The 13,346-nt window shown below is 41.9% G+C and overlaps 1 protein-coding gene across 4 annotated transcripts in view; it reads left to right on the plus strand.

The window, feature by feature from the left end:
• The window catches only part of THSD7A (thrombospondin type 1 domain containing 7A), a 293,377-nt gene that overhangs the window by 163,128 nt on the left and 116,903 nt on the right, over positions 1–13,346 (plus strand). For all 4 annotated transcript variants that reach the window (XR_006389941.1, XM_044293070.1, XM_044293068.1 and 1 more), the window contains exons 4-5: positions 721–902; positions 7,508–7,576. Coding sequence is in view for 3 of the 4 variants with exons in the window: in XM_044293070.1 (XP_044149005.1) it covers positions 721–902; positions 7,508–7,576 (251 nt within the window). In the remaining variant the exon portion in view is untranslated. The remainder of the gene's footprint in view (positions 1–720; positions 903–7,507; positions 7,577–13,346) is intronic.

Raw genomic sequence — 13,346 nt, forward strand, 5'->3', positions numbered from 1 at the left:
CTCTTCACCTATTTTCGGATGGATTGGATCACCAAACGGCTACCAATGGACCCATATTTTTTGAAAAGGTGCTAGTTCCAGAATGAACTGTGCATACACCATATATTGACTAAAAGAGTCTTGGCTAGAAAGTTGTGGGTAGAATAAATTAGAAGAACCAGCCTAGACATGGAGGATAAGTGGTGGAGGCCCTGGAGCACATGCCTCTTGAACCTTCTCAATTGTGCCTTGAGTAAAGTTCCCTCGGGCATCCGAAGTCAATGTGTGGTCAGGGTCTTTGTCCAAAATAAGGTGACGTATCAGTCTGGTGATTTGTGGCTACAATTGAAGGTTCACCGTGATATGATCAAGGATCTAGCTCTTATTATTACTTCTTGTGCACAAGATCTTAAGATTTATGGCCCCAATCTGTATTGCACAGCTTTCACATTTGTGAAGAACCAAAAATAAAATACCATCGGGCTAATCTTTGTTGAAATAGAAATGTTGTTACATTCAAGGCTTTTCTTTGGGTCTTACATACATATCATGAGGTGACAACAATTTTTTGTCACTTTCTCTCCGAGGAAAAGCACCCTACAAGTGTTTTTGATCTGTAAATTTTTATTTTTATAGAAGAAAAATTGCTTTGCAAACAATTGGAGTTAACACAAGTGTTTGTAATCTGCTGCTTTTTGAGCCATAATTTGTATTTAATGTAAGATGTGATCTGTGATCTAGGTATGCCTGGAGATCCACGGAATGGACAGAATGTCGGGTTGATCCACTGCTTAATCAGCAGGACAAGAGAAGAGCAAACCATACGGCGCTGTGTGGTGGAGGAATTCAGACACGAGAAATCTATTGTGTACAAGCGAATGAGAATCTACTTTCATACCTCAATACAGTAAAAGACAAGGAAGGTGCGCATAATGTTAGTTTTTCTAGAATATACAGTAGTTGTGTATGACATATACCCATAAACCATTATCAGGTCCACCTCTGTGGCACAAAACCCACATGGCTTCCTAATTGTAGATACTTCGGGGTGAGGTAGTCACACATTACCCCTTACCACTGATATTTGTAGGAGCTATGGAGATAACCAAGCAAGGCAATACCTCCCTTAGACTTCAAAAGAGCAAGCCACAGGCATGGTTGGCAAGTTCTTAACCTATTTTTCACTAGATAAGATTTCAAAATGTCCATGAAGGGTATCAATTTCTCCAGAAGGTTATAGAGATGAGCAGTGTATACCCTACCCATTTAGTGACTTCAAGGGGTGTAATTTAAAATTGTTGAGCAGGGCAAATTGGAAGACCCAAACTTAGTGGTGGCCCACTAGATCTTCAAGGTGGTGGAGGCCCCTGGGCACATAGACCTTCTGAACTCCCTATAATGCAGCCCTGGCCATTAGTCAATATGTTCAGTACTTGACTCAGTTGTTGGATTTTCATCCACTTTTTGGTCTTACTCTGCGGCTCTCCAGCTGTTGTAAAACTACAACTCCCACCATGCCCTGCTGTAGGATAATAGATGTAGGCAGTCTGGGCATGCTGGGAGTTGTAGTTTTGCAACAGCTGGAGAGCCTCAGGTTGGCCATCCCTGCTCTAGAGGGAATCGTTAAAATTAAGAATGATCCTGGGTCATATTTTAGCAACTTGCTGGATTTTCATCCACATTTTGGTCTAACTCAATGGGGAATGGTTAAAATTGGAAGATTCATGAAGTCTGAACCTGGGCCGTATTTTAGCCAGTTGTTGGGTTTTCATCAACATTTTGGTGTTACTCAAGAGAGAATGGCTAAAATATGACGATTCATTAAGGGTAATCCTGGGCCAATGCCCAGCCCAAAATGGGTCATCCATATTAATGTCCTGGAGTGCTCCTTCATAATAAGAAATAATGATACATTTTTTTAAAGTTCCCTATGTTATCTACCTCACCCAAGTTAGGACCTTGACTAAGCATAACACATAACTCAATCAATTTTCCTTTGCTTTATCCTTTGAGGTGACTGATCTTTTGACAAGTGCCCAATAATATGATTTGCCAATGTTCTTTTTAACCCATATCCAGCTTGATTTCAATTAATTTCTTAAGCCTGGAAAACTCTTTTAAGACTCCTAATGCATAATAAAGTGGTGCCAGGTTTTGCAGAGCTCCAATTCAAGGTGTTCAGGGGCCCTACAATACACATGCATGCAGTTCTGGCCCCGCTCTGCACACAACCCTCTAATCGAACAGTGAAAGGAAAATTACATCTCACCACTTTTGCACTGGCAGCAGAATAAACATGCCTTAGCTGTGAATATCTGCATGGTAATATGTGCATAATTATGTATACTTACTTTGATCAGTCACCCGGCACCGGGCCTATGATGAGTGATTTCCCTGCACTCGATGATAGGAAAACTGCATACATTTTACAATTATGCTGTTTTTATGGATTTTAGACTCTCACTGGTAAATTTACATACTGAAGAAAATGTAGTGCAAAAAGCATTTCACATGTCTAGTAGGTCTTACCCTGACGTGTAAGGCAATCATTTATTTTCTACTAAAGAGGTTGTCTGGTTTAGGAAACCCACTTCCCAATAACCTATTATTGAATTTCTAATACGAATTCCTAATTTAGGACATCAATCAGTCAGAGAACAGAGTGGCATAGAAAGTGCATCTGTCTCTCAGGAGGTCCCAGGGCATCCATGATCGATCAAGACAGCCGACAGCCCATTGGTTTCCATCTGCTGCATATAATGCTTAATTTCACCTGCGGTGGCACTGGAGGGAATTCAACATTTGCTGCCAGGTTCACCTTCAGGTTAGAGTGGATTGCTTGAGATCCCAGTAGTAGGACAGTGGAGGCACGGTGGCTGTAGGATATGGAGAGGATGAGAGTGGTGGAGGAGGCAAAGTGGTTTTGTAGTTCTCATGGTCTTAATCTCTCTCCCTCTAGTGCTTCGTGGTCCACTCGCAGTGAGTGGAGGATGCACCCTTTCTTGCCTCAGGGCATACCCTGGGGGATCCTGCCTGGTGGTGACTGGAGTGCCTTTTATGCCAGGTAGATGGGTGCAAGGCAAGAAGGCAGAAGGAGGGAGGTTGGCTGATGGATGGTGGACTAAATCACCAGGCTATAATAGAAAAAGTCTCTCTCTTTAGTGAGCAGATAATGGAAGTTGTAGTACATACACAAGCAAGTAGTCACAATTCTGAGGTATATAAGACATCCTCTCTCCCAAAAACTGTACATAGGAACTGACAATGATGGTAGTAGTACTCAGGTGAGTTTTTCTCTCTCCAGGTACACTTTTCAATCTTTCCAAAAAACCACAGAAGTGCAATTCCTTTCTCATTAACACTTTGTCCAGTCCACAGGGTTCAGAACTTTGATCAGATGACCAGTTTATCTTAAAGGTGTGGTGGGCGCCAGAGGCAATTAACCCTGTCCACATGCAGTAAAGTCTATTGCCATAAACATTTGGGTACCTAACTGTCTCTGTCCAAGCTTGGCCTCTGAGTGGTTCTCAGCCATCTGCAAATGTCTGTTCTCTTTCTCTCAAGGGTTTTCTATCAGTTCTATGGTTTTTCTGGCAGCTTTCAGGCTTAGGCCTTATTCACACATCAGTGTTTGGTCAGTATTTTTACATTAGTGATTGTGAACCAAAACCAAGTGCGGGGCAGAAATAAAGAGTGCAAATCTTTCCATTATACATTATCTTTGTAGAGATTCCACTCCTGGATTTGCCTCACAATCACCTATGGTAGTTGTAGTGGCTGAGTTTGGGGTGGTCCCAACGCTACGCTAGGTCCCCCAGACGCCATCAAGCTTTCACCACGTGTTGCTGCTCTCCAGTAGGGATAGTAAGGCATGGTACACCCCAATGGGAAATAAGTCTAGAGAGTCAGGGTCTGCAGTAAACAGGAGGACTTCTTTACTGGAGGAATTCAGGTACAAAACAATACAGGCTAGGCATGGGGCTGGCTTCTCCAGTCTCCTCCCTGGCAGAAGAAGGGTTTGATGCTGAGGAAAGGCCTGATCTAGCTGTCCCTCTTTCTCTTCAGAAGGCTGGTACCCTGGTCCAAGGCTGGTGATCCAGGTTCTGTGGCAGCGTATCCCAGTCTCAGCGTCTTCTTCTGGTCACTCAGTAGTCTGGCAGAGTCTCCTCTTCCAAGCACTGTTCCCTAACTGCAGCACACTAGAGGCTCTGACTGCTCTCCTTATATACAGTTTTTGCTAGACTAGAACCTTCTAGTGGGATGGGTGGAATGGAAAAACTCAGCACAAACAGATACATTGTTTCAGCTCCTGTCTGGTATAGACTTACATTAGAGCTTCAATGAGAACTCAATGGCAATGACACAGCAGGTTTTCCAGACAAAACAAGTTTCCAGACATAACAACCAGACATTTTAAAGGTCAGGCTGTCTGCTTTTGGTGGTAAACAAGTCTGGGTTTTTCCCTCCAAAACATGATGGTAAACAAGTCTGAGTTTCTTCCCTCCAAAATATGCTCTTCTTTAAACCCTTTGGCAGCTGTGAAAAATTACCAGCTTCTCAATCAAAGCCCTAACAGTCTCTCAGTATTCAAGAGAAATAAAGTAAGAAGTTTTAACTTTGCATAAGCGATATAGGCAAATGTCCACAAATGTCCAAATGTCAAAGTACTCCCTGCTCCAGGGCACTACATAATCACAGGCCAAACACTGACTGTGTGAATAAGGCCTTAGAGGTGAAGGTTCCCTGGACTAGGCCTAGTTATCAGAAGCTCCCACATGCATGTCCTTCTAGGCTTGCTCAGAAAAGACTCTGCTAACAAGGAGGGTGGGACTAGCCCATCACCCTGGAAAATAAACTAAGACTGCCAGTTTAAATTAATTGCTGCCTATACCCAACCAGAATATTTGAACCATTTAAATGCTTTGGCAATAAATCACAACATTAACCCTTTTGCAGTGATCCACTGGGTTTCTGCAGGTTTGTTTCAAGATTTAAATATAACTTAAATTCTGAGGAGTGGGACTCCTACCACTGGGATCACCATGAATTATGAGAACAGGTCCTGTGTACACTCATATAAATGAAGCAGTGGTCGATAGTCGATCTGTCTCTGTGCCCTGGCAGAAGAGAAGTTGAAGGTATCTCTTGGCAGTCTCCAGTAGTCCTATAGAAATAAATACAACTGCAGCACACATGTTTGAAAGCTGCTGTATGGGGGAGACACAGGACCACTCTTCTAATGATTGGTGGCTGTAGCAGTTCCCTTACCTATGAGTAGGGGATACGTTTTAAATCTACAGCAACCATTTTAGGAGGTTGGATGGTCAAGTACAGATGTGTCCCTCCTTACCTTCACTCCTTTCTCGACATGTCCTTCCTTACCTTTCCTCTTTTATCAACATGTCCTTCCTTACCTTTCTTCTTGACTCAAAATATCATGAGATGTTTGGCACAAGATGATCAGCTCTGAAAACAAAATGATGTAACATTACTCCATAGAACATTGGGTCTCGGAGTAATACAAACTTGATATTTCCAAATCAAGTCATCTTACAGCATTTATCTCCAAACATCTTGATCCAAGAGGAAAGATTAGGAAGAACACATCTGTCTGTCTAGATTAGTAATGCCTAACTTGTGGTCCTCCAGCTGTTGCAAAACTACAACTCCCAGCATGCCCAGGCAGCCCACAGCTATTAGCCTACAGCAGGGCATGGTGGGAGTTGTAGTTTTACAACAGCTGGAGGGCCTAGCAGCTGGAGCATCCCTGGTCTAGATCTATTATACAAACTCCATGAGATCATGGCATGCTCCACAACAAGAGGAATTCCTATGCATACATGGTGGCACCATACATAGTCCAGGATCACATCAATGCCATGTGTGAACGCTAATGATATGGAGAAGTTGAGCAGGCCAAAAAGTTCTTTAAAAATGGAACACTAGTGAGAAAACTTTCTCTCCCGTTAGCAAAATATTTGTTTTTAATTGAGTATTATTTCATTCAGATTTTGAGAAATATATGTTGCACCTCTTGAGAGAACTGCGGAAACATTCTGGGACCATAAACACAAACGATTGTTTTCTAATTAATAAAGTATGAGCTAGGTTTCATACGTGACTATTAAACGAGTTCATCGGAAGTCTTATGAGGACAGAGCTTAATGAGAAGATAGATGAAAGAACACGACCGATACTTTGTTACTTAGTAAAGGAACTTCTGGAATATTGTGCATTTGATTATCTTAGCCTAAAAAGGAAAAAAATAAAAACTACAACAGTGTAATAAATTAGAAGTAAGAGTAATGAGGGGCTCACACAGAGACTTAATGGATACTGGAGGGTTCACTATCAATTTGGGTCACCCAGTCCCAATATGGAAATGATAAACTGATAAAGAATACGATAGGCACTCCTCCTTCTGGTTTGTATGTAGGACAACAAATGTATTAGTAATAAAACAAGTGTAAAAAAAAAATATATACATGAAAATAAACATTAAAAATTAAAAAATATTATTCAGTATTGCACATAATTAATTAATTCATAAGATAAAGTCCCCAAAAATATCAATTGTTATACTGATATCATAACATAAAAAGACACTTCACAAGCCTTACTCAGGGGCGTAGCTAAAGGCTCATGGGCCCTGGTGCAAGAGTTTAGCTTGGGCCCCCCATCCCTCGTTGCTTTGTGGCCAGGGGCAGGAAAGCACATTGCCTTCCTGCTGCCTGAGGCAAAAATGTAAACTGCACCCCCCACCATGCAAAATTCTTGACCTAACACCTTCCCTCCAGCCAGAGGTGTAACTTGACCAGCATGGACCTTCTATAAAACAGGTGTCTTCTCATGTGGTACAAGGGTCTTTGGGGCCCCTCAGGCTCCTGGGCCCGGTAGCGACTGCTACCTCTGCACCCCGTATAGCTACGCCCCTGGCCTTACTATAGTCAGTTGATTAGTCTGTAGCGATTACATATAGTGTGCAATAAAGCCCTGTTATATCCATTCAACGACTAGTATTAGCGTTATTGCATAGGCCAAATGGTTGCTATCAGTATCCTGCCAGCAAGTAACGTATAATAGTACCAGGCCTCATAAATTCAATTAGCGCCAGCGTCTTTGTTTCGTGTTGATTCACTTACTTGATCCCAATGAACGGCTCCAGAGGTGGAGGTATACGGGGCTGTGCACTTACCTCTGCCTCTGTTTATCCGGTTATTTCCTATGGGAGAAGGTGCAAGCGGCGCTATGCGTTCTCCCCTCTTCCTCCTGCTGCTCACCAGGTAGGTATGTTATTTGCCACAGCGCTATGCCGTCTCCTTCCGTTTGTGAAATCGAACAGGAGCAAATTTGTATTGGATGAAAAAGAGTACAATAAAAGGCATGCCAAAAATATTAATAAAATGGAATATAAAGTGCCGGACGCGTTTCGGAGCACTAGCTCCTTCCTCAGTGTTTTATTGCTAAAAAATCCTATCTTATTTTTTATCAATGTAATGATTTAACTGGAATTTTTTGAATATTTCAGACAGCCATGCTTATGGCACATCGAAGTCCAGCGAGGCACCGCTCCTGTCAATTACTTTTGAAATCACAGGTGAGATGACATCATCAGTTAGAGTGGTCACCCCTAGGGCCCATGGATATGAGTATATTGAGGCAACTTTTGAGTGGAATTCCCCCCCTCTATAGTACAGAGCCACAGGTTCTCCCGTTACTTCTGCTCAAATTCCATCTACATGACCCTACTGTGAGCAAGAGGCCTTAGGTTAACGTCACACATTTAATTCATGTGGCAGTTTTGTATAATTTTGTTTCTGCAATTTTTGTTTGTTATTACAGTGAAATACTTAAAGGGATCCCGTCACTAGGAAAATCATTTAGTGTTAAGATTCAAATGATCGCAGCACTCGTCTATCACTGGTTTTCACAGGATGCACGTCTGGGTTGGTCCCAAACTCCACCTCAGGAACTACTTCGTCTTTATATATACACATAGACAGCACTCCAAAGTTGAAAGTGAAGTAATTAGTGATTTTATTCAGCCGGACATAATTTCACGCAACGTTTCGGGCTATATGTAGCCCTTCATCAGGCCCTATATGAGGAGCATAAGCGTGGAAGCCGGAAGCCGGCATGGAGACCAGGAAAATCATTGTTACACAAGATACAGTGCCTTGTAGTTTTAGCTCAGCTGAATGTTATGATATCTTTTGCTTAGTGATCTGTTGTTTCATTCTGGAGAACTTTTAATCTATATGCAAATGGCCAGTGACTTGGAGGGCCCAAGTTATTCTGCCATCCCCTCCCTCTCCTTTTTGATGGATAGGGTCACGAGAGATGACTATGTATGAACTGGGTCCTGACAATCAAGAAAAAGCTAGGGGTCTGGCATAGCAAGCAGGAGCAGCATGGGTGCACAGAGTGGCTTGGATTAAAAGTCATTTTTCTCTTGAATGAAACTATTGGTCCCCAAGTGAAAGCTATCATTACATTCAGCTGAAGTAGCCCTACAAGACTTTATGGGGTTCTCCCAGGGCCTTGTTATGGGGAACATTTGAAGTAGTAATGGGGCACTTTGAAACTAGTTATGGGACACTTTGGAGCTATTAATGGGGCATTTTGAAATTAGTAATGGGGCACTTCCGAACTAGTTTTGGGGCTCTTTGGAACTGCATGTGGAGCACACTTTCTATGTTTATGGGGCTTTCTAAAACTGTTTATCGGGGTACTCTGTTTTTAAACTGTTCATAGGGGTACTCCAGAACTAGTTGTGGTACATTTGACAAATTTTTTTGGTCCACTCTGGTTCTGTGTGGTCACCCTGGCCCTGTTTATGAAGAAGCCATAGCTTTGTTCATGGGGTTATACAGTGATCCCTAAAGATGCAAAAGCCTCAGGATACAATATATTCAACATACGATGGTCTTTTCGGACCCATCGTAAATTGAAACTAGACTCAACATACAATGTCTCAGACTCAATCCAACCAACCAATCAAGGCCACTTCTCTGTAACAACTGTATTAGTTGCTAGTTAGCAGCTACTCCTGACTCTTATATGTAAGGACTTGTGTTATCTGTCTTAGTTTAATCTGCTAATTTTTCTTAAATCTTCTTATTTTTCTTAGCGTGGATGACATTTTGGGGCTTTGGGACCGATTACTCAAGTTAGAATGATTTAAACATACAATGGTCGTCCTGGAACCAATTATAATATTGTAACTTGAGGGTCTACTATATTGGCACCATTAGTGGAGCACTTTGACCATTTTATGGGCATGGCCAGAATTTGAGACCATGAAGAGTCTATAAACTCCCTGAAAACTTAGGCATTCTATGAGGGTCACACTGGCCCTGTTTATGGAGAAGCCATGGCTTTGTTCATTGGGTTATATTGGCACCATTAGTGGGACACTTTAACCATTTTATGGGCATGGCCAGAAATTTAGACCAGATTTATACAGCATGAGGTAGAAAATTCCATGATGAGTCTATAAACTCCCTGAAAACTTCTAAAATGGGGGTCACACTGGCCCTGTTTATAGAAATGTAGTAGGGGGTTACGAGGCACCATTAATGGAATATTTAGGCTATTTTGGGGCCATGACCAGGATTTGAGACCAGGTAATTTTCCATCTATAGTCTCCCTGTACTTGAAAGTTGGCAACTCTGACATAATTCAGAGGAAAGCCACAGATAGCCCAACATTGTGCCATATGACAGACTTTGCTCTATCTGTGTGCACACCATGGTAAGACTCTGTTGTCATCATTCTCCTCTCCCCCATTGTGGTGAGTGACCGTCCTATCATTTTAATATTAAGATTACAGTTTTCGTCTCACATTGAGCCGCTCCATGTATCATAAATTAACACTTCTGCCGTCAGTGTTTCAGAAGGTTAAGCCATTATATATTGATTTCCAACCAGTGATGGATTAGAGGGTTTTATGCTAATCTCGGGCTGCATTATGTTAATAGAGATTTAAAAATGTATTACACACATAGTCACCGAAGGAGCCGCTAAATTATTATTATTAACCCCTTAGTGACCACCCATACTCCTTTTTACAGCGGTCACTTAGGGGCCTTAGGCTGGCCCGCTGCTTTTTTTATGGCTGCCCAGTCTAAGCACTGCACAGGTCTCACATGCCTGGACCGGGAGGAGTGACGATCCGGGCTGTTTAACACTTTTCATGCCACGGGCAATGGCACCTGCCGCATGTAAAGTGCTGACAGAGGGAGCAGACTCCCTCTGTCTCCCATCGGCACAGCGCAAATGCGATCGCTGGGTGCCGATGTGTGTGAATGCTGGCTGGGGTCTCGTGTAGGCCCCAGACCAGCATTGAGTAATTTCCAGCAGGTCAATGTCAGAATAGCAACGGCAAAAAGCTGTCTGTTATAGTCCCCTTGTGGGACTAGTAAATGGTAAAAAAAAGTTAAAAAAAAATATATTTCTTCAATAAAAATACGCTTTTCAATGAAAAAAAAATTGCTAAAAAAACTCCCCCATATGTTTGGTATTGATGCATCCGTAATGACTCGGACTACATAAATATCATGTAAATGAACCCCTATGCTGAACGCCGTAAAACATTTTTTACTCTTAGTTGCCATCGAAAAAACGTAATTACAAGCGATCAAAAAGCGCCATTTACTCCAAAATGACATCAATGAAAAATACAAGTCGTCCTGCAAAAATCAAGCCCTCACACAACTCCATAGAAAGAAAAATAAAAAAGTTATGGGTCTTGGGAAGTGGCAAAAACATTTTTTTTTTTTTTTAAAAAGGGTGTTTTATTGCAAAAAAGTTGTAAAACCTAAAAATAAACTATATGTATTTGGTATCACTGTAATCATACTGACCCAGAGAATAAAGATATTATGTTATTTATACTGAAAAATGAACGCCGTAAAATGTATAACATAAAAACGCAGTGGCAGTATTGCTCCATCTCCTTCCCAGAAAGAGTTAATAAAAGTTAATCAGAAAGTTATGTGTTCCCCAAAATGGTGCCATTAAAAGCTACAACTTGTCCCGCAAAAAACAAGTCCTCATAAAGCTTTATAGACTGAAAAAAAAAAAAGTTATAGCTCTTGGAACGCGACAATGAAAATAGGAAGAAAAACGCTTGTTCAGTAAGGCCCAAAACAGGCTGGTCACTAAGGGGTTCATATTTTTTTGAAAGCACTGTTAACTCCATGGCACTGTACATCTGTACAATATATACAAAGTATAAAACACAAGTATAACTAGCAAGAACATATTGATAGACTGGTACAGAGGGGGAGAGGACCCTGCCCACGAGACCTTTCAATCTACCAATGTCTCCCCCTCCCCCGTACCCGCCATACTCCGTCCACGGTATGTTAGTTACAGATGCCCATTCATAAATGACGGGAGAGCTTGTGTAATATTTCACCCGAACAAGCGCGGCGAGGATCGTTCTTAGAAATGATTCCATTAAAATGAATTATAAGGAATAAAATAAGCAGTTACAGCAGACGCGGAAGGGATGGCGGGGACAGTCATCGTAAAAATTCCCTCAGAGATTCGACGTAATAAATGGGTCAATCGTTCTTCTATTTCGCAAATTTTCCTGAGGGTCTAAAAACAATTGAGAGAGAGAAAGAGAGAAAGAGATTTTGTGAATACATAGAAAACTAGTACTCTAAGCCGCGACCTGTGTATTAGAGATTAAAAAATAAAAAAATAGTAATAGATTTTTTTTCACTATTTTTAAACAGGAATTTTGTTAAAAATGTGTAAACTTGCATTTGTAAAATGTTCATATTTTTTCAGTAACATTTAAAGTTCTGTGGAAATATTATTCTACACGTAGCCACAGGTTTAATGGCCTACATATAATTAATTCACAGTTTTTAAAAGGGACAAGGTAAAACGACAGTGGATGTGGGGGTAAACTTAACGGCGTTATCCTGGCGATTCCCTGGTAGTCACTCTTTAACCCCTATACAGGGATGTGGACTTCACTGCAGGGTACCAATCAGGCCACTACCTCCTAGAGTAGTCCTGATGTAGTTGTCAGCCGACCCATGGGAAATGGAGGCCCCGATACGAAGCACAAAGGATCAGGCAAAAGGAGCAGTCTTAACACAGTCCAAGGTCAGGGCAGTCTGAGTAAGTGCGTCTTCCAGATTGCAATTCCAAGGTTAGGGCAGGCGGCAGGAGCAGAATCTGCAGTAAGTCAAGGTATGGTACATGGAGTCAGACAAGAGATCACACCTTTACTGGTCACTAGACAATAGAAAACCTCAATACACAGTCCAGCACCGTATTCAGCAGCTGGACGAGGAGCAAGAGGAAAGGATTAAAGGGGTTATCAAACTGCTATAATGAGCCCCCAATTCCTGGGCCCCTCATATAGGTTATACTTACCCGGATCCCCGGAACCCACATGAGTCCTGATGCCTGCACGAGCCTCCCTAGTCTCACGTGCGATGCTAGGGATTCTCGTCCATGTCACGGTCCCCCTGTCACTGGATGTTTTGATCCATGCGACTGGGAGATCTTCTACAGCTGTGTGGGCATCATGAGCGACGCGATTGCAAGGGAGCGTGTAAGTATAACCTATATCAGGGGCCCAAGCATTGGGGGGGGGCATTCTTGCAATGCTGAAAGGAAGTTCACTAAGCACTAGTCCCAATACACACAGCATGAGCGGAGCGACGACAGCGCCTGCTCGCCGACACAAGCCGCCAGTTCATTAGCTCTGTTCATCCTGATCCTCCTGGAATACCAGAATTACTGTAGTGGTTTACTAGGTTTTACTAACGATGTATGAGAGCTGAGTTTGAGTTTGGCCTACAGTAACTGATCTTGGTGATATAATAAACCTGTGGATCCATGAAATTTGAAAAATGAATTTTTCAAATTCAAAATTCATGAAATCTGTAATTTGCTGATAAAATTATTCCATTATCTTTGCAATTAACTTTGAAGTCTCAGCAAGTTATTGATTTTGTCCAACCAAATGTGTTATTGTTCCAAATGTACCAAAAATAAAAAATAAAGCAATTTTCATTACATCTAGATTATACATTTCCTGCAGTTTTGCATCTGCAGCTCCTGTGTTGGTCATCATGGTAACAGACAACAAACCCTGCAGTCATGCTCCCTACTTTCTGCTACTGTACTTTCTGCTATTTAGAATATCTAATAGGAGCTCCTAGGGAATGTTTGCCTCAGGCTGTGCCTGTCCATTTGCCCTTGCAGGATTTGACAGAGGGAGGTTTCTCGCTTCAATCCTCCCTCCCACAAAGAGCAGCTCATTGTGTGAAAGACCCTGTCTGCTTCGTCCAACTTCGACAAGAAATTCGATTTGTTACAAATTACTTTGTCAAGAA

Source organism: Bufo gargarizans, chromosome 5 (genome assembly GCF_014858855.1).
Source record: "Bufo gargarizans isolate SCDJY-AF-19 chromosome 5, ASM1485885v1, whole genome shotgun sequence".
Taxonomy (NCBI): Eukaryota; Metazoa; Chordata; class Amphibia; order Anura; family Bufonidae; genus Bufo; species Bufo gargarizans.